The sequence below is a fragment of the Typopeltis vanoorti genome, chromosome 5 (assembly GCF_054136105.1).
Source record: "Typopeltis vanoorti isolate ZY-2024b chromosome 5, IOZ_Tvanoo_1.0, whole genome shotgun sequence".
NCBI lineage: Eukaryota > Metazoa > Arthropoda > Arachnida > Uropygi > Thelyphonidae > Typopeltis > Typopeltis vanoorti.
Window position 1 is genome coordinate 105,770,770 of NC_143553.1, and position 25,127 is coordinate 105,795,896.

The 25,127-nt window shown below is 35.6% G+C and overlaps 1 protein-coding gene across 1 annotated transcript in view; it reads left to right on the plus strand.

Moving 5' to 3' along the window:
- The window catches only part of rg (A kinase anchor protein rugose), a 1,380,990-nt gene that overhangs the window by 699,819 nt on the left and 656,044 nt on the right, over positions 1–25,127 (plus strand). The window contains exon 31 of the mRNA XM_090393458.1: positions 3,637–4,189. Coding sequence (XP_090249584.1) covers positions 3,637–4,189 — 553 coding nt within the window. The remainder of the gene's footprint in view (positions 1–3,636; positions 4,190–25,127) is intronic.

The following is a 25,127-nucleotide window of genomic DNA, read 5'->3' on the forward strand; positions in this document are numbered from 1 at the left end:
ATTATCCCTTTTCCACCTCTCAACCAGTTTCTATAATACACAAATCTTGAACCTGTTCTTATAAGGTTCATTCCATAGACCTGCTTGGTCACTAGTTTCTGTATCCTCCCCACCTCATCATTATTGCCAAGAAATCCTGGTGATCTGATCTGCATGCAGTAGTCAGGATGGGGTCTTATCAAGGCTCGATAAAGAGGAATAATAACCTACTTGTCTCTGCTCGTCAAAGTATTCTTCAGTAACCAAGTAATCTGATGAGCTACTTTAGCCACTTTTGCAATGCGCCATCTAAACTTTAACTCCCTATCCACTAACTCCCAAATCTCTGGCTTTGTCAATTTCCTAGAGCCATTCCATCAATGTAGTATACAGCTGGTAATCTTTTCACTCCAAAATGCATAACCATACATACCCTTTGCCACATTAAACTGATATCCATTCTCCTTTTCCTAGACTGCCAGTCTATCCAAATCGTCCTGCAAAATTTTAACATCATCTGTATTAATTATTGCTCTATCCAACTTTGCACCATCAGCAAACAACTGAACAGTTCCTCTCATATCCTTTCCTATATCTTTAATGTTCAAATTAAACAGTAGCTGTACATCACTAATCACAGGCCTTCTTATGGATTCTACTCCTGAATAAACTACTCTCTGATGATATCTCTTCATCAACCACCCTTTTATCCACCTCACCAACCCTGTATTCATCCCCATGTGCAGCAGTTTACTGATTAGAGTTCAATGTGGTATCCATCAAAGGCATTTGCAAAGTCCAGTAATATCACTGTAATACCTTTATCCAGCTCAGCTGTCACTGTATTATAAAATGCGAGCAAGTTACTGAGGCATGACCTACCCCTTCACAAACCATGTTTCCCCCCAATACAGTATTCTATTTTCATCTGTCCATTCCTGTATTTTGCTCTTGACCAACTTCTCCAGTACCTTAACAACAACTCCTGATATGCTGATCAGTCGTTAATTTGCTACATCGGTCTTGGAGCCGCCTTTATGCAATGGAACTATTTTTATCTCTTTCCAACCCTTAGGACTAACCTAGAGCTAAGCCAGATTAAACAGTTTAGTCTAGAGCACTGACAATTCCTTATCACCTTTGCTTAAATTATGACTTTTTTTATTTCTTGTAATTTCTCTTCATATGAATTTGTGCACATATTTATGATGGAATGTGGTGTTAGCAATGGCTAGTCCATGTTCAGAACACAATTCCAATACCTAATTACCATTATTATTAGTTTTGACCTTTACTTCAAATTTTTCAACATTTCTATATATGTCTGAGATTCATTTCCTACTATGTTTAGAACTCCAGCAAGCACCAACATCATAACACATTATACCATTATTACATAAAACTTCAGGAAAAATAATATTTTATAATTCTTGGTTTTCTTTTATTTTTTTTTCTGGAAAGTAGACTTTTTTATGATAAATATAAATGAAAATATATCAATGTCTGTTTGTAAAAATTAGAATGCTTTCACCTATTTGTTATTTTCTGAACACCTGAATGTTGTTTATAGTGAAAAGAAGATAATGGCCACAACAATCAAATTGCAAATTTCTGACTTGTTTGGCCAAGCAGTATATCTATTCTTGCCATGAAGTTGCTTGTAAAGTTGTATGTGTTGTCTTTAGAGAATGATTGTGGACTAGGTAAAAAATAAAAATATAAAAATCATATTTAAAAAAAGTATTAGCCTATCCACAGTACTAATGTAATATTGGTATACAACCTTTGATGTGTGAGAATTATATAAAACAATTATTTCTAAACACATTTATTTCATAATGCCATTTTTTCAGTTATCTTAAAGATGATTATTTTCAGCACATGCTTTTTTGAAGATAAGGCAAAATATAATTTGTATGGTTTTTTCCCAATAAAATGAAAGAACCTAAACAAAATATTTTATTCTAGTGGACTTACATGAAAATCACAGATTACAAAGATTTCTAATAATAAATAAATTTATAACTACGATTGAATTGATGTTTCATTTTGAAGTAGATATAATTGAATAAATTTTTTCTTCACACATTCTCCAAAGTGAATTTCATTTTCATATCGCTTATGAACAAACAAACAAAAATGTAAGGCATGAAGCTAAAATACTGGAAGATAATTTCTGTTACAGGAAATTTCTGTTGAAAGATTTACTTTAAATCAAGTGGTCTCAAAGGTTGTGACGTCATTATTGTTAGTCCATTAATGGACAAAAATGATGCAGAGGATAATTAAATGATTAAAGGCAGAAAGCCACTGGTTGTTTTATCCTTGAAAAAGTCATAAGGTGGTTGGCAGATCTAATCAGTGGATGATATCAGAAAGTGGAATATGAGGAGTGTGTACCTTCCATAGATGACTAGTGGTATAACCCAGGGATCAGTATATTGCTATTCATTCTGTACATTACTTATATTGGGAAGGACTGACATGAGATGATCAATTGTTTGCTGATGATGCAAAGAAAAGGAGCAATCAGGGATTCTACTGACACACACACACACACAACACACACACACACAGAATGATTTGAATAAGCTAGAACTTTAGGAATTTCCAGCCTTTTGGCTGCCAATTCAATATTAGTAATGCATTTTCCATCATGAAATTTCTAATAACTTATTATTTTGACTGGATTATACTTGGAAAAATTAATAAAACTGGAGATTTCAATGTTATGGTGGATAGGAATTTGAAGTTCAAAGGTCACGTTGCAAAAATTTGAGTTACAATTCAGAGGGTAGTTGTGATGCTGAAATAAACATTGATATGTATGTATAAGGACTCAAGCTTTGAACTGATCGCAGCTGGACTACCATCCACAGATTGTCTCGTGGGTTTTCTGTGAGGATAAAGAAGCTATGTAAAGGGTGCAAAGAAGAGTAACAAAGATTTTATATTTAAAGTAACAAACATTCTATATTAGGATTATAGAATGTATATGATGATGATAACAGATTGAGAGTATGTGCACTGCAGATACCGAAAAATGGAGAAAGAAGGTGATATTGATAGAAACCTAAAAATTATTGAAAGGGTGTTAGAAGATATCGGCTGTGCAGGTAGGGAAAGGACAGTAGGGCATCCATGGAAGTCAAGTTCCTGTGTGGTTAAGTAAAAAGGATGAGAGCTAGATGTTTTTCTCATAGAGCAGTGAGTGATTGGAACAGTTTGCCTGTTGAAGTAGTGAGTGCATATAGTGTTAATAAGTTTAAGGAAAGGTAGGGTAACTGATGTGGGTAATGTATGACCTCCCTCAATGAGTCATTGACTCCTTGGAGGACTTCGATAATAATGATAATATTAGGTAGGTGAATAAGAAGTAATTGGTAATTCCTTTATATAAGGGTCTTGGAAGTAATGTCACAGAATGAAAAGTGTACTTTTTTCCATAATGTGAGTGTTATGTAATAAATTGATGTAAATGTGGTCAGAGTAAGTTTGATAGATATGTACCTTGTAGAGAGTTAGAACTGCATATAGTAAGTTGTTACTCCATGGAAGCCGAGAATAATGTAATACTATAAAATTTAAAGTTTTCCATACACTATTGTTCATGGTATTATTACTACCATAATAATTACATACTTTTATATGTTCCAGAAAAATCAAGTCTCAAATAAATCTTTAGAAGAAAATAGGGATGATTCAAAGGAGAGTGGAAGTGCTCAAGATACTGAAATAATGAATGGTTCAATATCAGAAAAGGTAATAAGTTCTTCTGATGAGAAAACAGAGAATACTAAAGATGAAATTCCTAAAGAAGACCAGCTTGAGATTGGAATAGTAACTGAAACAATAACTACAAAAGAAGTCAATTCTTTAACAGAAATAAAATCTTTTGCAGAAGAAACAAATGTAATTGGAACTGTGAATATCACACAGAATGGCATATCCAAATCCATAGATGTTATTGATATATCAGAAATAAAGCAAGCAAGACCAGATGAACTTCATCTGAACTCTTTAACTACCCCTGATGGCTTTCATCTTCTTACTCCATCATCATCTCGTGAAGCCACACTTACTCAGAAATTAGAAGCTGCTCTTGGAAGTGTATGCCCTCTTCTTAGAGAAATAATGGTAGACTTTGCCCCTTATTTATCTCGGACATTAGTTGGATCTCATGGTCAAGATCTACTTATGGAAGGGAAAGGTAAACCTTAATCCATTGAACTATATATTTTGTATATTAACTACCTAGGTATTCATTTTTTCCTCTCAGAAATACAATAACTTAAATAATCAGCTGGTATACCAGTGTTAAGTCACATAAGATATGAAAAAAAAAAAAAATAAGATATAAAGATACGTTTATGAATTCATTTTGAATAGCAAGAATTTTTTTTGTTTTATTTTCTATTAATTTTTCATAATTAGAATTCACGTAGATTTTTTTTGTCCTCTCCTTTGGGAGAAAAAAAGAAATATAAATATTTATTTTTCATAAATACCTGTGTTCCAGTAATTATTTTAGTAAACTTCAGGACAGTCATAGATGTTATTGATAGGAAGTAAGCATTAGGCTAATTTTTTCTCAACCAGTATTTCATCTGCATTTTTCACGATACCAGTGACATTATAAAGGAATGAAACTTAGAGATTACCCTTCCTGAATCGTATCATCCACATCAAATTCCTAATGTGTACTCTCCAGGGGTTGTGGTAGTACTACATGAAAAGTTTAATTATTCAGTCCACATACATCTTGGTCTTCCTCTGGTTCATTTTCCTGCAATCTTGGCATCAAACACCTGCTTTGCTATTCTTTCATCTCCCATTCTGTTTTAAGTTACTATACCACCTCAGATTAGTTCTGATCACATATTCTTGAATACTAACAATGTCAAGTTCCTTCATCATATATTTATTTTTAATATGATTCTATCAATATTTCGTCTGAGTTTTTCATGATACCAGTGATATTATAGTGGAGTGAAACTTAGAGATTACCCTTCCTGAATCATGTGTATCATCAACATCAAATTCCTGATGTGTACTCTCCAGGGGTATACATCACTCTATGATGGTACTACATCATCATCATCAAATTCCTGACATGTACCCTCAAAGGGTGTACAGGATATGATAGTACTACATGAAAAATTTACCTCATAACTAACTTCCTATCTACAATTTTCCTCCAAATCAGTCTGTCACTTGTCAAGGCTCCAATATTATTATCATTATCAGATCTTATATTTCTATCGTCTAAGGAACATTGTAACGTATCAATCCACCTATATCTTGGTCTTCCTCTGGGTCGTTTTCCTGCCAACCTGGCAGAGAACACTTGTTTTGCTAATCTTTCCTCGCCCATTCTGTTTAAGTGACCATACCACCTGAGATTAGCTCTGCTAATGCACTGGATGCCGACAATGTCAAGTTCTTTCCTAATATCGACGTTTTTAATATGATATTGCCATTGATGCCATCTGTTCATGCCTTTAATCTTTCTCAGGACTCTCATATCTGCAGTCTCTAGTCATTGGTCAAGTGTTTTTCTTCTGACCCAGCTCTCAGATCCATAAGTTAAAACTGGTTTCAACACTGTCTTGTATACAGCTAATTTAGTGTTCCAACTAATTTCTTTCCGATTCCATATGAATTTATTCAATTGACTTCCTACCATACCAGCTTTGTTGATTCTGTTGTCGTTTTCCATATTTAATTTACCTTCTTCACTAAAAATCGTGCCTAAGTAGCTGAAATGTTTTACTTGTTCCACAGGTCCTCCATTCACAGCACAGTTGACATTTTCAATGATTCTGCCTATTTTCATTGTCTTTGCGTTTTATTGCTGACCTTCATACCATATCTATTACAACAGTTATTCAATTTAGTCAGGGACACTTGCAAACTTGTAGCGGATTTATTTAGAAGTATAACATTGTCCGCATAAAGCAAAAAGCTGACATTAACATCTCCAATTCTGATATCATGTTTAATACCACTTTCCTTTATAATGTGATCCATATAGATAATGAATAAAAGAGGGGATAATGTACATCCTTGTCTCACACCAGATTTAACATTAAACCATCTTCCTGTACTTCCTTCAATTCTAACTGCTGACTCACAACTCAAATAAAGACTAAGTATTGCTTGATATAATGCCCCATTGACACCATATAACTGTAGCGTATTGAATAGCTTCTCTCTTGGCACCTTGTGATATGCCTTTTCCAGATCGACAAAACGTAAATACAGATCTTTGTTATATTCCCACGATTCTCAACTATTTGTCGTAAAGTGAAGATCTGATCCTGACAGCCTCTATTTGGCCTGAATTCAGCTTGTTCTTTACCAAGCTTTTCTTCCACAATTCTTCTCAACCGTTCTCAAGTATGCTTGCATAGATCTTGCCAGGAACACTCAATAGGGAAATACCTTTGTAATTCTCACATTCAGTTTTATTTCCCTTTTTATATACGGGTACTATGAGAGCTCTACTCCAATCATCGGGAATTCATCCCTCTTTCCAGGATTTCTGAACTATGCAGTGCAGCCACTGTAAGACTCTTATACCACCATACTTAAGCATTTCTGGTCGAATATCATCTACTCCTGCTGCCTTTCCACATTTCAAGCCTTTGATGGCTTTTTCTACTTCAAGTATGGATATGTATTCCTGACTGTATGCCTGTTGTGTGTTTTTTACGACTGTTCTATCACTGCTTGTTTCATTTAGCAATTTTTCGAAGTAATTACTCCATACATCAAGATTATCTTTTTCTCCTGTTTTCATGTAACCTTTATCATCTCTAACTCCTTTTACAGCACTCTTTCCTTTATTTCTAAGCTTCTTCAACAACCTCCAGAATATCTTACCACCTTCTTGATATTTATTTTCTATGTTCTTACCAAAGTCCTCCCATGACTTTTCTTTAGCTAGTTTTACACATTGTTTAGCTTTCTTACATTTGTCTCTGTATTCTCTAAGAGCATAATCTGACTTATTTGCCAGGAACTTTTGATATGCTATCTTCTTTTCCTTCACTGCCTCTTTACTTCCTGTGTCCACCATGGAGTTCTGATTTTTCTATCTCTGCAGACAACCTCACCACATGCCTGTCTGGCTGAATCAATCAGGGTTTTCTTCATGGCTTGCCACTGAATCTCCAAGGTTTGGTTCCTGTTCTCAAACTCTTTCATATTTTCTTCAATAATCTTTGTGTATTTTAGTCTACAGTTCACATCTGAGAGCTGCTCAACTTTTATTCGCTTTAAAACTTTCTTCCATGTTATTCTTTTCGATACGAAATTCAGTTTTATCCTGCTCAAGACTAAATAGTGATCTCTTCCAATTTCAAATCCTCTGTACACTCTGGTGTCCTGCACCAGGGAGAAAACATCACTATCAACAATAACATAGTCAATGAGACTTTTCTTATTCCTTGCCTCTTCTCTCCATGTGAATTTGTGCACATTTTTATGTTGGAACATGGTGTTAGTAATAACCAGTCCGTGACCTGAGCAGAAATCCAACAGATATTTGCCATTATTATTAGCTTTGCTCTTTTCTCCAAATTTTCCCAAAATATTTTTGTATGTCTGACAATCATTTCCTACTCTGCTATTTAGATCCCCAACAAGGACCAACTTTTCCTTTTTCATTGTGTCAGTTGCTTTTTCTAAAGCATCAAAAAATTCCTCCACTTCTACCTTAGTAGAACCTTCTGTGGGACTAGGCACAAATAAGTCTCATTGTCCAATTCCCTATTCTGATATTTGCCCACATCACTCTACTTGAGACTGCCTCCCATGCAAGGAGATTAGCCTCGTATTTTGTGTTGAATACTATGGCTACTCCTTCTTTCCCTTGATTGTTATTTACTGAATATAACATTTTGTATTTATTGTTCAGAAAGATATCACCACTTTTTGTCTTATTTGTTTCAGTCACCCCTATTATGTCGATCTGGTACTTATCTAATTCCTCAGCTAGCTCCATTTCTTTGCCATTCAGGCTTCTTATGTTGATAGTACCGATCTTCAACTCTGGTGATGTTGAGTTGGCGTGTGCTTTCAGATTTGTTCCATGATACTACATCAAAGGTTTAATTATTACTAACTTCCTGTTGTCTGATTTCATCCAAATTAGTTTCCTCCAAATGCTATTTGCCAGGATTCCAGTATTGTCAGATCTGATATTTTGGTGTTTTAAGGCACTTCTAACTGCATCAGTCCACATGCATCTTGGTCTTCCTCTGGTTCATTTTTCTGCAATGATGGTGGGAAGTCATATTAATACATTTTTATTCATAAAATAAATTTATATGGATTAATAAAGAAACAGTCAGAAATTAGTCTCAGCAGCACAATCAGCATAAGTTAAAACTGATTGTAAACTGTCATATATACTGCTGAGACTAATTTCTGACGCTTTCTTATTCCATATAAATTTATTTTATGAATAAAAATGTATTGATATGACTTCCACCATCATTACTAATTCCATTGTCTATTTCCATATTTAATATGCCATCATCACTAAAAATTGTGCCAAAATTGCTGAAATGATTTACTTGTTCTGTAGGTTCTCCATGCAGAATGCATTTGAAGTATCTTCTTGCCTATTTTCATTGTATTTGTCTTTTTAGTGCTATGTTTCATGTTTTTTTTTTTTTTTTGCTGCAATTATTCAGTTTAGTTAAGGAATCGTACAAACTTGTACTAGATTATACGTAAAGTAAAGAGCTGAGATTTACTTCTCTAATTTTGATATCGAGATTAATGCCACATATAGATGATGGATAACAGAGGAGATAATGTGTACCATTGTCTCACATCTCATTTAATATCAAACCATCTTCCTGTACCTCCTTCAATTTTAACTGCTGACTTAGAACTTAAAAATAGACTGTTTGTCGCTCAGAATGATGTCCAAGTTACATCATATAATTGTAGTATTTTGAACAGCTTTTCTCTTGGAACCTTGTGATATGACCTTTCCAGATCTACTAAACATAAATGCAGATCCTTGTGTAAAGCTGATCCTGACAACCCATGTTTGGCCTGAATTCAATTTGTTCTCTAGGTTTCTCTTTGATAATGGAAGGAGGAGATATTGTATGGGAACAAGGAGAGTGAGTTTGTTGAATTTCTGAGGGATAAGTTTCTTAAGCAGCATGTGGCCAAAGCAACTAGTGGCTTTAGTGTTTTGGATTTGGTGACAACACAGGATGTACTTGTTAATAAGGTATTAATGATGCCACCAGTTAGTGAGAGTGATCATGTGTTTCTTGTGTGGGAAGTGGTTAAAAAAGAAAAGGTTATAGCCAAGAAAAGAATACATGTGGAATTACAAAATTAGTTATTAATGGAAGCTCTGAACTGTGTTGAAAAGATGTTGACAGTTATGGAAATTCATAAGGTAGTATCTGACACAAGTAATGCATAACTGCATTCCAAAGATTAGGCAAGTTAATAGAGCAGAAGTGAAATGAATGAACAGTGAAATCAAGCAAGCTGTGTTTGAAAAGAAAAGGTTATGGAGGAAGTATAAGACAGTTAGTGGTGATCAGATCCATGAAGAGTATAAACTATAGTCCAGGAAGGTGATGAACATGGAAAAGAATGAAAAGGTGCAGTATGAGAGGTGATTGACTGGTCAGGCCAAGGTTGGTTCATGGGAATTCTTTCACTGTATGGCAAGCAAGAGGAAAAATAATTATGGCAGGTCAACACTGGTGGATAATCATGGCAGCAGAATAACAATTACAAACAATATAGTGGAGTTATTGGATGACCACTTTTTCTGTGTAAATTATACTGGTGTAAGTGATGTCATGCAAAATGTAGAAGGGAGACAAGTATTAGGAAGATTGGCAGTGAAAAAATCAGAAGTGTATCAGGTGTTGATTGGGCTCAGTGTTAATAAGGCTGTGGGAATGGATGACATATCATGTATTTTTTAAGGAACGTGCACAACAGTTAGTTTTGCCCTTGACTTGGTTATTTAATGAAAGTTTTGCAGTGGGTAAGGTTCCTAAGAAGTAGAAAGAAGGCAAAATAGTAGCACTCCACAAACATGGTTCTAGGACAGAAATTTCCAATTATAGGTCAGTATGTATAAATGCAGTTGTGGTCAAGGTGTTAGAGAGATTGGTTAAAAATAGAATACACAATTCGGTTGATGGACATAGTATTCTTTATGATGGTCAGCTTGGATTTGTAAACAGTAAGTCTTGTTTTAGCAATATACTTGCATTTTATGATAAGATGATAAGAGCATGTTTAAATGAGGGAGAATATACAGTGATATTCTTGGACTTTGCAAAAGTGTTTGATAGATTACCACATGGTAAGTTGGTGTGCAAGTGCAGAGGATGAAATAAATAGTATATTGATTAGGTGGATTCGTGATTGGCTCTTTGAACGATACCAGCAAGTTGTGTATGTTGGAGCAGTATCTCAGAAAAGGGGTAACCAAAATTATGCCTCAGGGGTTCTGTTCTTAGGTCCTGCTATTTAACTTGTTTTTAAATAGTATATCATGTCAACTGACTGGGGACCTTCAGTTGTTTGCTGATGATGCAATGTGGAGAGAATTATAGATACTACTTCTGATGTTAATTCCCATGAGAAAGAGTAGAATAGACTTTTGACTTGAACCAAGCAGTGGGGTTGTAGTTTTAACTTTAATAAGTGCAGAGTGTTGCATTTTGGAGTGCAAAATATAAGGCTGTGTACTATATATATGTGGTGCTGTCCTACAGGAAGTGGATGAGATTAGAGATCTGAGTGTGGTGGTTGACACTAGACCAAATTTTAGAAAGCATAAGGAGGTAGTTGTGCCATTATAAAGTACTGGTCAAACCACACTTCGATTATTGTGCTCAGATTTGGTCACCTGGATTTTATTGTGATGTGGAAACATTGGAAAGGATGAAAATGGAAAGAAAAAGAGGTGATATGATAGATATTTAAGTTAGTGAGAGGATTTTATTGTATTAATCCCAAGGGGATTTATAAAAAGAGTAGAAAGCCAGAGGGGAAGAAGCAGAATTTCCTGGATGCTATGTAAGAGTGTGGTGAAGAAGGGTGTGAGGAGTAGATTTTTTACATAGAGAATTGTGAGTGAATGCAACACATTACTGGAATATGTTGTTATTTGTGGGGAGTGTTAAGGATTTTATGATTCAGTATGATTAATATGTTGTCAGTTGAATGAACCTCCCACGATGAGTCTGCCAACTCCATTGAGATTGTAATAATAATAATTTTTGTCAACCTCTTTTAATGTATGCTTACATAAATCTTACCTGGAATACTCAGTAGCCAAATTCCTCTATAATTCTCACATTATTTTATTTCCCTTTTCATGATTGTTATGAGAACTCCTCCAATCATCTGGAATTCAACCTTCTGAATTATTTAGTGTGCCTACTTTTAAAATTTAAAGTAGGTATACTACATATGTGAACACATACCATGTGTGAGCATTTCCAGTTTTTGATGGCTTTCTTTTTTCCACCTCAAGTAGTGATGTGCATTCTTGATTGCATTCCTCTCAAACATTTTCTGCCATTGTACTTTCACTTTTTGTTTCATTTAAGTCTTTCAAAAGATTTACTCCAAACATCTAGGATATCTTTATTTTCATTTTTCTTTTCACCTTTATCATCTCTTATTCCTTTTACGTTACTATTTTCTTCATTTCTGAACTTTTTCAATACCCTCCAGAACATTTTTCCACCTTCCTGATATTTACCTTCTATATTTTTGCCAAAGTCTTCCTCAGTTTTTTGTTTTGCTAATTTTACACACTGCTTTCTTACATTTTTCTTTGTATTCTTTCAGGTATCTGCCAACTCATTTGCTATGAATTTGCAGTATGCTTTTTTCTTCTTTTTCCAGACTGCCTCTTTCACTTCTTCAGTCTACCGTGAGGGTCTGAGTTTTATATCCTTGCAGACAACTTCACCACTTGCCTCTTTTACTGAGTCAGTCAATGTTTTCCTTTCAGTCTGCCACTGAGTCTGCAAGGTTTGTTTGTCTTCACATGCCTTCATTTTGCTTCCAGTATTATTTGTATGCGTAAGTCTACAAGTCACCTCTAAAAGTTGCTCCACTTTGATTCTTCTTAAACTTTATTACATATTTTTCTTTTCAATGTTATATTTGATTTTATTCCACTGAATGCTAAATGGGGATCACTTCCTCTTTCAAATTCCCTGTATATTCTCTAGGGTGTCAGTGTCCTGAACCATGGTGAAGATGTCGCCGTCCACAATAACACATTAAATGAGACTTTTCTTATTCCTTGTGTCTTCTCTCCATGTATATTTGTGGACATCTTTAAAAGATGGTTTTATTTTTCCCTAAATCAGGTTAGAACAGTGATTTTCAACCTTTTTCATAACACTCCACACCTACACTAATTATTAAAATTCTGCGGCACACTAAAAATATATTCTTTTAATTTTTTTGATGATCTGGAAAAAAATAGGCATAATTTTGATTGATTTACACACACAAGAAGATGGAAGACCAGACACTAATAAATAAATGCGCAAATTATGACATTATTTCTTTCAATTAATTTGTTTTCATAAATCTCACAGCACACCTTAAGACCTCTCGTGGCACACTGGTTGAAAATCGCTGGGTTAGAATGCTCAGTAGCCAAGAAGACTCGGAACAAAGTTTGGATATCTTACACCAATATCCAACAACAAGAAATTTAACTTTCAAATGTTCTTGTGGATGAGAATAATACATCTGTCATCAAAGCCAAAAGGACTCCAGAATCTATTTTATCTCTTTTATGACTAGATCACCAACATCAAAAAGGTTTGGTATAAAATCAAGAAAATGAAGATAGATGTGTGGCAGGTTATTATCATTATAATATTAGCATATATAATAACAATTACATGGAGCAGGGGAAGTGGTCTTGAATACTGGCACCTCTGTACTGTAGTTGGAAGAACAACAGGACATTGTGCCCTTCGATTGGACAAGACCTCAGTTCAAGAGGAATCTTTATGTGGACTTTTTCATAACTGATCTCATATGGAGGTGGGAAGCTTTTTCCTCCTGGAAACTCTGATTTTTCACTTGCATACTGGCAAATTGGCCATGTGAATAAGCAATGCACATACAGAAAATACTGTTGTTGTTGGTGGACTGTAAGCAACATTTTGTGTTGATGGCAGTAGTATCATTGTATGTAGTTGGAGGATTAAGTAGAGGAGATGTGAGATGTGTGGAGTAGATATTCAGTTGCAGATATTCTTGGGAAGAGTTATTATTATTAACATCTGACCATGGAGAAAGAGATTCATTGCAAGAGGTATACACTATCACACACAATGTTCTTCCAACCATGCCTTAAACTGATTCAATGTATCTACATTCACAACACACACAAGCAGTGCATTCCACTTTCCATCTCCTCAGAATCTTCTCCTCAATGCTCTACTCACACCGTCCTTATACAGTTTCCAGCAGTGGACTCTTATTTTCTCTTCCCCTCCCCCTCACCCATTCTATGAAAAATCTCTTCCACATTAACCCCTGACTAGCTTATATGTTTCAATCATATCTCCCCCTCCTCCTATTCACGAGGCTTGCAATTTTCATTCTCTCAATCTGTCCTCATATTCCAAAGACCACTGACCACCTTTGTGAATCTTCTCTGGACCCTTTCTAACATATCCTTATTACCATGAAAAACCCAGCAACCAAATCTGTGCACAATAATCCATATGAGACATGATCGAGGCCTTATACAATGGCATCATATCCTTTTTATTTCTGCATGTCAGGGTCCTCTGCATCATTGCCATTATCCGATGTGATGTCTTCACAACTTGTGCAATATTGGCACTGAATTTCAGGTCCTTGTCTATCACCACTCATCTCCTCTACCTCCTTTAAAGTTTCTGCACCAAGTTTATGCTTCACATCTCATCATCACTTACGAAATTTCAAACATTACACTTTGCAACATTGAACTGATAGTTCCACTTACCTGCCCATTGATGCAATATATTCAAGTCCTTCTGTAAGATCATAACATCTTCTCGACTTTGCATTGCTCTCCCCAATTTTGCATCATCTGCATACAGCTGTATATCACTAGTTGAACCTATCTCAATATCATTAATATACAAAATGAACAACAATGGTCCCAAAAATGACCCTTGCAGCACGCCACTAGTGACCTTTTCCTTTTGGGATACCAGGGATATCAGGGCCAGATGGTTGGTCGTATTTTCAGGGAGCTCCCGAAAGCTAAGTACAATTTTGAATGAAAATTAGAATATAGGTTAAAATCATAACGTAATATTGTCTAATTTTGGTAGCTTGTTGTGTCTGGGTGATTTTGGTGTGAATTCCGTTATTTAATTCAGTATTTAACGATACGTTTCATAGATTTGAATATGGTGCCAATGCGACGTAAGATAATGGCGTCCAAAAATACGACGCCATTGTTCAAAAACTATAATGTGAAAGAATTTGTCTAATGTGATGTGTGTGGAATCTATGCATTCCCGAATGAGGCTAGAGTTTGGATTAAAAGTGATAGTGGTGGGAGAATGTGCAGAAAGTATAAGCAAAGTAAGGAGTTGAAGTATGTGTCAGGTTGCGAGACAGTTATGGTTGAAGAAAGCCAGAATGAGAGTGAAAATAGTAGCTTGATTGGGAATTGCGATGTACAAGATGGCAATGTGAGTGCTGATCTAAGAAAGAGTGAGAGCAACTATACAGAAAGAGAAAATGGTTTGAATGATAAAAAAAATGAGGAATTAATTGTAGGAAGTGAGATCGCTAGGTTGCGCGCAGTGATACAAAATGCGCAGCAGCAATTAGAGCACCTGCAAAACTCTTTCCAGAGTGATTCGGCTAACGTAAATAAACAGCGTAAGAGTGGGAGTGTAACTAAATCGTACTTACTGGGTGCGAAATTTAAGCATGTAAGTGAGAGTATTAGAGTGCAAAAACAGAGGGTGAAAGAATTAATAATTGTGGTGGGTACGAATGAATTGAAAGGTGATAAATTTTTTATGAGAGAGGACTTTGAAAGTATTGTTAAAGGTAGCGAAAGAAAAGAGTGACAGAGTTAAAATGGTGAGTCTGTTGCCGCGGTATGACAGAGAGGAGTTTAGAAGGAGGGCCATAATCGCAAATGACATTATGCGCAGGTTATGCAGACGGTGTGGTGTGGAATTTGTGGAATGAGTTTGATGGGCGAAAGGACTTATATAAGATGGATGGCCTGCATTTGAATGGACTTGGTGTGCGGAGACTGGAAAAAGTGTTGCTGAATGAAGTGAAAATGGATGTGCAGAACCAGGGAAACTAGAACTACCAAGAAGGGGGGGGGGGGGAGTGGATATGCAAACTTCAGTGAGACAGTTGAGTGTAAAAATGAATATAATGTAACCGAGCCAGCACTAAGGACAAAAAATGGGAATGGGACATTTAGAATAACGCATCAAGATAGGGGTGGGACAAAGGGATCACTGCATTTCATATATACTAATGCCAGGAGTATTAGGAACAAGAAGGAAGAATTTTTGACCTTGATTGGCTCTTCCTGGCCACAGGTTATTGGCATTAGTGAAACATGGCTGACGGAAGATGATATAGTTACTGGTATAGAATGTGTAGGTAGTGTGTTTAGGAGGGACAGAGAGAATAAAATGGAGGGAGGGGTGTTATTGATGATAGCTGATGAACTGCAGCCAAGGAGAATTGAAGTTGTATTGCAGGATAGTGAAAGGAACTCAATTGAGGCTATTTGGTGTGAGATTGAGACTGGCAGAATAAAATATACAGTTGGGTGCTGCTATAGACCAGGTGATGGAATAGATGGTGGAGATAGTATGCATACTCAAATTGATGAAATGAGTGGGAGGAGGGTAATTATTATGGGGGATTTCAACTATGGTAACATTGATTGGAAGGAGGATAGGACACATGTGAGGAAGGAAATGGATTTTATTCAATTATTAAGAGATAACTATCTGAGACAGCATGTAATTGAAAATACTAGGGGTGTGAGAGTGCTTGACCTGGTAATAGCATCTCACAATTTGACTGTAATGAATATGACCATATTGCCACCTATTGGTGAGAGTGATCATATGGTCTTGACCTGGGAGGTTGCTAAAGGTGTGGAATTTTTGACTAAGACAGGGTATATGTGGAATTACCGGGCTGGCAAGTTTGACAAGCTTAGGAGATTGCTTGGATCAGTGCCATGGCATGTACAACTGCAAGGGCTGGACGTCGATAGTGCATGGGAAGTGGTCAAGGAGCATTTACAGGAGGTTATGGCTGATTGTATACCTAAGGTCCGAATAGTAAAACAAGTAGGGGTTAAATGGATGAATAACACCATTAAGCTTGAGCTGCAAAAAAAGAAACAACTGTGGAGGGAATTTAAAGAACGGGGTGACCTGCAGGCACACGAACGGTATAAAGTGCAGGCCAGAAGGGTAACGAGTGTGGTAAAAACAGCAAAAGCCGATTATGAAAGGAAACTAGCTATGCAAGCAAATGAGAATCCCAAACAGTTCTTTCAATATGCTGCAAGCAAGAAAAAAACTGTATATGGCAAAATGATTTTAAGGGATGACGATGGTAAGGAGGTCACTGAACCAGTCAATATAGTGGAGTTACTGAGCACGCACTTTGCAAAAGTATATCATCCAGGTGGTGACATTGAAAAAATGAAGGAGCCATTAGTTTATACGGGAATTGTGATAAATGAAGTGGAGGTGAATAGTCTATTACAGAACCTTAATGTGAATACATCTGTGGGATTGGATGGTATGCCGGCACGGGTTTTGCGTGAAGCGGTTAAGGAATTATCAGTGCCCTTGACCATGTTGTTTAATCTGAGTCTCGGGTCTGGTTTAGTCCCGAAGACGTGGAAAGAGGGGGAAAATAGTTTCACTGCATAAAGGAGGATCCAAGATTATGGTGGCAAATTACCGACCGATCAGCATATCAGGAGTCATTGTCAAGGTCTTGGAGAAAGTAGTCAAGGGAAAAATACAGGAATGGATTGATGAAAATGAGATACTGTACAGGGGACAGCATGGCTTTGTGAAGGGTAGATCATGCCTCAGTAACTTGCTCAAGTTTTATAACAAGGTGACAGCAGAACTGGATAAGGGAAATGGGTTTACAGTGATACTGCTGGACCTGGCAAAAGTGTTTGACAGGATACCACATGGAATTCTAATCCGTAAGCTACAACATATGGGAATGGATATAGGGTTGGTGAGATGGATAGGTGGGCGGTTGATGGAGAGATATCAAAGAGTAGTTTATTCAGGAGTGGAGTCCAAAAGATGGCCTGTGACCAGTGGTGTGCCGCAGGGTTCTGTTCTTGGACCACTGCTGTTTAATCTGTTCACTAACGATATAGGGAAGGATCTAAGTGGAACAGTTCATTTGTTCGCTGATGATGCAAAGTTGGGTAGGGCGATAGTGAATGCAGAAGATGTCAAAGTCTTTGCAGGATGACTTAGATAGATTGGAGTTCTGGGCTAAGGAGAATGGATGTCAATTTAATGTGACAAAATGTAAGGTTATGCATTTTGGGGTGAAAAGATTAGCAGCAGTATACCACATTGGTGGAACTGTACTTCAAGAGATTGATGAGGCCAGGGACTTGGGAGTGTTGGTGGATAGGGAGATGAAGTTTAGGGGGCACATTGCAAAAGTAGCTAAAACAGCTCATCAACTCACTTGGTTGTTGAAAAATACCTTGACAAGCAGAGACAAGCAAGTTATTGTACCTCTGTACCGAGCCCTGATAAGACCTCATCTCGACTACTGTGCCCAGATTTGGTCACCTCGGTTCCTTCTTGATGGGGAGGAGGTGGAAAGGATCCAGAGGCGAGTGACTAAGATGATAGCAGGTCTATGGAATGAACCATATGAGAACAGGTTGAAGATTTGTGGGTTGCAGAAACTAGTTGATAGGCGGAAAAGGGGAGATATGATTGAGACATTCAAATTGATAAAAGGATTCTATAAGATTAATTCAGAGGATATTCGTGAGATCAGGACTGGTGGTGGGAGAACTAGGGGACACCCATGGAAGCTGGGCAAGAGTGTGGTTAGCAGGGGTGTTAGAGCTGGGTTCTTTACTATTAGAGTGGTAAATGAGTGGAATAAGCTGCCAGAGTCTGTTGTGGGTGCTATGACAGTGAGCGAGTTCAAGGCAAGGTATGATAGATACTGTGAGAATGTCAAATAGTTGTGTGGACATGGAGTTTAGGGCCTCCCTCGATGAGTCTAAGGACTCCCTGGAGTAGCCCGAAATAATAATAATAATAATAATAATAATATACTGCATCCCCCCCATATTCAACTTTCTGATACCTATCTGATATCCAGTCACTGATCCAACTCAGAAGTCTGTTATCAAATCCCATCCATTTCTGTTTATTTAACAGCTTGTCATGTGGCAGTCTATCAAAAACTTTTGCATAATCTAAGTATACCACTGTATATATGCATCTCCCTTGTCCAAGGCATTTGTCAACTTGTTATAGTACATAAGTTAGTAAAACATGATCTTCCTTTAACAAACCCATGCTAATAACCACAGCGAATACTTCTGTAATCAACCCATTTCTGTATCCTATACTTCACCACAACTTAAGATATTCAGATTGGCCTATAATTTGTAGCCATAGCCTTATGATCACCTTTATGCAGTGGAACAATTTTACTTTCCTTCCATTCCCTTGGAACCTGCACTGTTGTAATTCTGTTATTAAACAGGCATGCCAATTCTACTGCCAGTTTCCTGGAACATTCCCTTAAGACACATGGTGATATGTCATCAAAGTTATTTATTTCCTCAAATACCTCCTACTCACTCACAATTAAGCCATCCTCTCTTATGTTATCTACACTTAACTTCCTCGTGTTTCTGCCCTGATGAGGATGAAACACCTTTATAAACTGATCACTGAATATCTATACCTCAACAATGTCTTCTGCAGCAGTTACCATTTTCTACCATTAACATTATCTTATCATAATCATTGTTCCTTCTACTTGTCACATATCTAAAAAACTCTCTAGGGTTTTTCTTTGCCTGATTTGACGATCTCTGCTCATACTGCACTTTTGTTGCCCATAACTGAGTCACTCTCCTGGCTTGTTCTTTTTACCCTTCATGTAACTGATTATTACCATTATTTATCTTGGTACTGTCTCCAAAGTGTCTTCTTTTTCCAGATTTCATTGTTAAGCCTCTCATTCATCCATTTTACACCTACCTTATTCAGGCTTTTGAGCATCAAAATACATTCACACATTGATACTGTTATGTGTTTCTTCATCAGTTCCCAAGCAGCATTTATTTCCTTACTACTCAACTCCTCATTCCGTGCTATAGCTCCAAGCTGTCTCCTAAGGTTATCATTAACAGCCTTGTACTTCTGCATGTATCCTTTCCTCACAGAAGTCTGCATATGGCTAGCCACAACCCAGATATTCATTTCATGATCATTCTTCTCCAACTGGAGGAAAGTGCAAAACCCTACTCATGGTTACATCCTTTTATGAAATTATCAGATCTAAAACTCTCGATCCTCGCATGCCCTCCTTTACCAAGAACTCAAGAAATTAATTTTCCTTTGTCCCAAATGCTACCTCTTCATTCCAGTCTATACTGCCATAATTAAAATCACCCATAATAATTACTCTTCTTTTGTTCACTAATCCAAGTTGTTTATACATTTCTTCATCACCATCCTCCACATTCCCTTCCCTATAGCAACATCCAATTGAATATGTCTTCCTTCAACCTTCACTTTACTTCACACTGCCTCATAACCATTACCACTATTTCCTTCTTTCATGTCTATCTTTATGTGGACATAATTCCCCTGCTATCATCAGCAGCACTCCCTCTCAAGTTGATGTTATGCTAAAACATATCAATTACATCTTCTTCCTAACCTAACTCAAATTCCTGGCTATGAGAAGCAGAGCCAGAGCAAAAAAGATCAAATTCTGTTCACTTTGATCAGCCTGGCACTTTATAACAGACCATTTAAAAATTAAAAAGAAACAAAAGAAAGAAGTTAATCAAAGCTGCTTTGTGTCAAAGCCAACCAACTGCTTTAAGTCCAGGCAATGACTATTATGAGATAAATAAACATCTCTCACCATCTTAGTAGAATTTTTCTGCATATAGGAATTTCTGTATTCCTGGAAAAACTCCAAATTTGGTAATAATAATAATAATAATAACCTTTTCTCCAAGACACAATTTGGTTCAGACAATATTGTTCAAGACTCATTTCATCTCACTCATTTCACTAAAACATCTGTTAAGATGCTTTTCTCAAAAATATACACCTGGTTTCTGTTTCTTTGACATGGAAAAAAGTGTATGACTATGTTTGCTATCAGAAAGAAAGAGAGAGAGATTCCTTCTAAGACCAGAGGAATTTCTCACTTTGTATCAAAAACTTTAATCTTTCGAGCAAGTGGAAACCACTTTTTCCCAAATTTTTTTCTCCAAGAGGAGTGAGTTCCACAAAGGTCAGTTTTAAGTCTCATGCTATTTGCAATCATAGTTAACTTGATCATAGCACACCTTCCTCTGATAATGCCTTCTATATGGGTAATTTATTTATGTATTTTAATAATAATCAAAAATGTAAACTTTCAGTATCCTCAGAACAAAAATGTTCTGAGGATGCCGAAATATCCAAGGAGCACAAGTCTGGAACAAAAAAGAAATAGCAATATTGGACTTGAATGTTTAATTTTCAGCAGATTTGATATTATTAGAAAAATGAACTAAAAAGATAAACTATCTTTGGTCTAAAGGACAGTCCTCTGATGGTCCATTTCATAATACATTTATGAAATGCATTCACTCAGTGAAATTAGTTATTTCGACACAGCATAACTAGCTTATTCATAAAAAAAAGAAAAGAATCTTGACATCCCATCCTATTGATATCCCTTGAAATTTAAGGATATCAGTGAATTTAATTGATACCTATTTAATATCAATTAAATTTGATATTAAATGGATATCAATGGGATTTAAGACAAAATAATTTCATTCGGTATACAGATCTATATCTGGAAATGGAATGAATTTATTTTGTACTGATGAGTAATTTATTGTACACTATTTATGGTGTGGCAGGGGAGGATGATGATAGATGCATTATAAAGAATGTTGTGAACTCCGTGCTCCTCTGACTCAAATATAGCTAGATTGGTATTATCTTGAGTTGGAATGATGACATGAGTACAGAACAGTTATTACATTGTTAGAAATTTTGTTGGAAATATATCGTTTGTGTGTGTGCATGTGTGGTGAGTACCATGTGCAAGTTTTTTTTTAGTAAGAAATTACTTTATTTAATGACTAGTTTCATACAACAATTTTTTTTTTTTAGAAAAAGGTGTTCACAGCAAGATTTCTGAATTAACAACTGTCATTCAAATTAAGCTTGAACAGGATGTTGAATATTGCAGCGAGATCTGAGACGTGTGGTTCATTTTTGCAGTGTGCTGTGTAACTTCTCGATTCATTTACCATTGGCAAGTCGTAGTTTTATGACTTGTTTTTCTTTGGTAGTAAGAAATGCCAGTCCTGATTTATGCACCAATTTTTTTTATCTACATCCATGACATGTTCTTTTTGATGGATTTCTTCAGATCGACCCGTCTGTCCAACAAATGCTGTAACTACAGAAGATTTTGTATACTATTCATTTTTTTTCAAATGTTTCCATGTACATATTTGCTAAATGAGATAAAATGGATACACCCATGGTTAGACCTTCAGTCTGTTCATAATAGAAGTCATGAAATTTGAAGAAGAAAGTATTCTCTAGACAGTCTTTGAAGAGTTTGACAGCATCAGGTGGGAAAAACGTCTTCCCACCTGATGTGTCTTCTCTTTGAACGTTGGTAAACAGTTATGTTGTCCAAACTTGCCATGATGTCTGTGGGATCCAGTTTAATGTATTTTTTTTTTATGAAGTCTTTATTCAATATACTGTTCAAGCTTGATTTGAATAATCACAGTTGTTAATTTAGAAATCTTGCTCTGAACTCCTTTTTTCTAGACAAAAATGTTGTATAACACTAGTTATTAAATAAAGTAATTTCTTACTACAAAAAAGGTGCACATGGTTACTTATATGTGTAAATTTTTATATATGCGAATGTTTTACCTATGTTTGGAGATGGAAGAATGGATAAGTATTTACAAATAGTGAATGTCTGGCATCTGCTATAGTTCTAAGTGAAATATCTTTCTTGTGTATTTTTGGAAAACCATAAATACACTGGATAGCAGGATGTTTTGAAGTGATCTGTTCATTGATTTCCTTTTGATTTAGTCCACACGTGAGGTCTTAAGTGTTGATATCACCAAGTAGCCCATTCATCTCTCTTATGTGTATATGTTACCGCTAAAGTGCAGAAATCAGTTATTCTACAGATTATCTAGGTATTGTGCAGATTAACTAGGGTGATCCGTTAAAGTGCCGAAAATTGTTTCATTTCTCAAATTATCTAGGTAATCTGCAAATTACCTAGATAATCTGCACATTACCTACTAGGCACTCATTAAAGTGAAAATAAGATCTTTGCTGGAACAACAGCAACGTTTCTGTACGCTTAAATTAACATAATGTTATTTATTTGTTTTTCGATATCTAAAGAATCAAGTTAATACAATCAAACAATCAACAAATTAGTTGATAGAATCAATCAATTAAAAAACTATAATACAAAGAATTAAATGGTTTAAAATATTATTACAATTAAGGAAATGAATTTGCAAAACATATGACACTGGCGAAACCAAACTAAAAGTGGAGGAGGAGGGGGGGAAGGAGTAGGGAAAGGAAATGAGAGAAACAAACTTTTGAACTTTAACGATAGGGAAGCCGTTAATGTGCACATTACCTAGGTAAAATGCGGAAAACTCTTGATTCCGCACGTTAACGGAGCAAATCAGTTAATCTGCAGATTAGCTAGGTAATGTGCACATTAACGGCTTTCGAGCTTTAGCGGTAACATATATATATGAATCCGATACTACAGTCACATACCTTTATCTACCTTCAGTATTAAGATGTTCTTATTTTATTTATTTTATTTTATTTTTTGAAGATCTCTCAATGCTTTGTATTCACTATTCAAGATATCTCTAGTAGAAGGTTGGGAATGAATGAGAATAGTTCTCATTTATGATATGATATGTATGATATTTGCAGAATCTCTTGGAATTTTATATAAGTTATTCTTGATATGTTCTTCGGAGAGAAATTAATTTTTTCTCCCTAAATTAAACCATTCGACTTGTATATTCTGCTCTGTTTGAGAGAGAATAACATGAAGAAAGATTACTATTTTATGTATTGGTAACATTGCTTATTGATGCATTTTTCCTTTCATGAGATTGGTAAATTTTTTTCTTCTAATGTAATCACTTGTTTTTTTGCAATAATCTATCTATTGAATAACATAAATGATAAAAAATGCATGAATGCAAATAACAGTCATAAAGATTTTTGTCTGTTTCTGCCAACACAAATTGGATTTTGGAAATTGGGTGTATGAAACTAGCTATTGAATAAAGTAATTTCTTACTAAAAATGTTGCACATGGTACTCACCGTAAACAAAATCATGGTTACATAAAGCTAGGTAAACCTTAACTCATTAATATGTACTCAAGGTTAGTCTGGAGTTTTGTATATTCAAAAGTTGCATGTTTTTTCTTGTGAAACTGCTAGTGAAGGTCAGTTGTCCATTGCAGGAAAGATTTCTGTTAAGAAATCTTTCATGCTTATTTTACAATTTTTCAAATTTGTGAATGTTATGTTATAGACTCAACATGAGTATGTATTAACTAGTGAAGGTTTGATATATATCCATGTTTTTGTGTCTGATGAGTACCATGTGCAACTTTTTAGTAAAAAACATTATTGACATTTTTTTTTCACTTGGTTATAAATTAAATTAAAGTTGCCAAGAAATTATATTCTCATTTAATCCTTTATCCAAGTGTAAGCAAATAAAGTTCATTCAATTTCCAAAACTCCATTTGCTAGAAATGCAAACTCCATTTGTAGAAATGGACAAAAGTCTGTTTGACTGTCATTTGTATTTAGTGTTACAATATTCAGTTTCTGGTTCAAGTTTAATTTGAATCCAATTCAGGCCTCCATGGGGTTAAATGAATTAACCCCCATGGAGGCCCGAATAATAATAATAATAATCTCTCTGTGATTTTTTCCCTATTTATTTTTTTAATCTGAAGAAGTATGCAAAAATGTTGTATGTATTAAATAAAGTAATTTCTTACTAAAAGAAAAGCGTATTGTGGTACTCTGCTGCCTCAAAAACATGGATATATTAAGCCATGGAAATCTTAACTCAGTATATTCAGTTTCATCTCATGTTAATGCCATTAATTCTTCTGATAAAGTTAATTGCTCTGGAAAAGTTAACCTTGCAAGAAGCTTCTTTTTTACTATGGCAGCAACTGAACCAACTTCATTTTCATATTTTGTGTTACAGTGCATGCATGCACTTATCTGTCAAACATTTGTAATAAAAACGAAGGAATTTGAAAACAAGAACCAAACTTGGACAATCAGTGACTGCTTGATTTAGCCAAGCAGATATGTTAAAATTGTTTGAAAGTATAGAAAAACCAAAACTCCATGGTGATGTAGGAAGTTAGAGGAAAAGTCCTGGAAAAGAAGAAATCATTCTGAAAGTTTCTAGCAAGCAAGTGAATATGTGCTATGAGAGAAAAAACATAAGAAAGCAAAGCAATATTGCTCAACTAAAGTCATGGGAAGGCTTTGGTAAAAATGTAGAGGATGAACATTAATATCAGAAGGCGGCAAATTCTTAAGGCTAGTGAAATAGAAGAAAGACATTATAATAATGAGGAGGGTATTGATATCCAATGAGTCCATGCATAGTTTGTGCAAAAGGAATGATATAGAATTTGTAGATATGCAGTCTGTTTGATGGAAAGAAAAATTTGTACAATTCTGATGGACTACATCTAAATGGTTTTGGTGTTAGGTGTATGGAAAGAGCTTTGTTCAC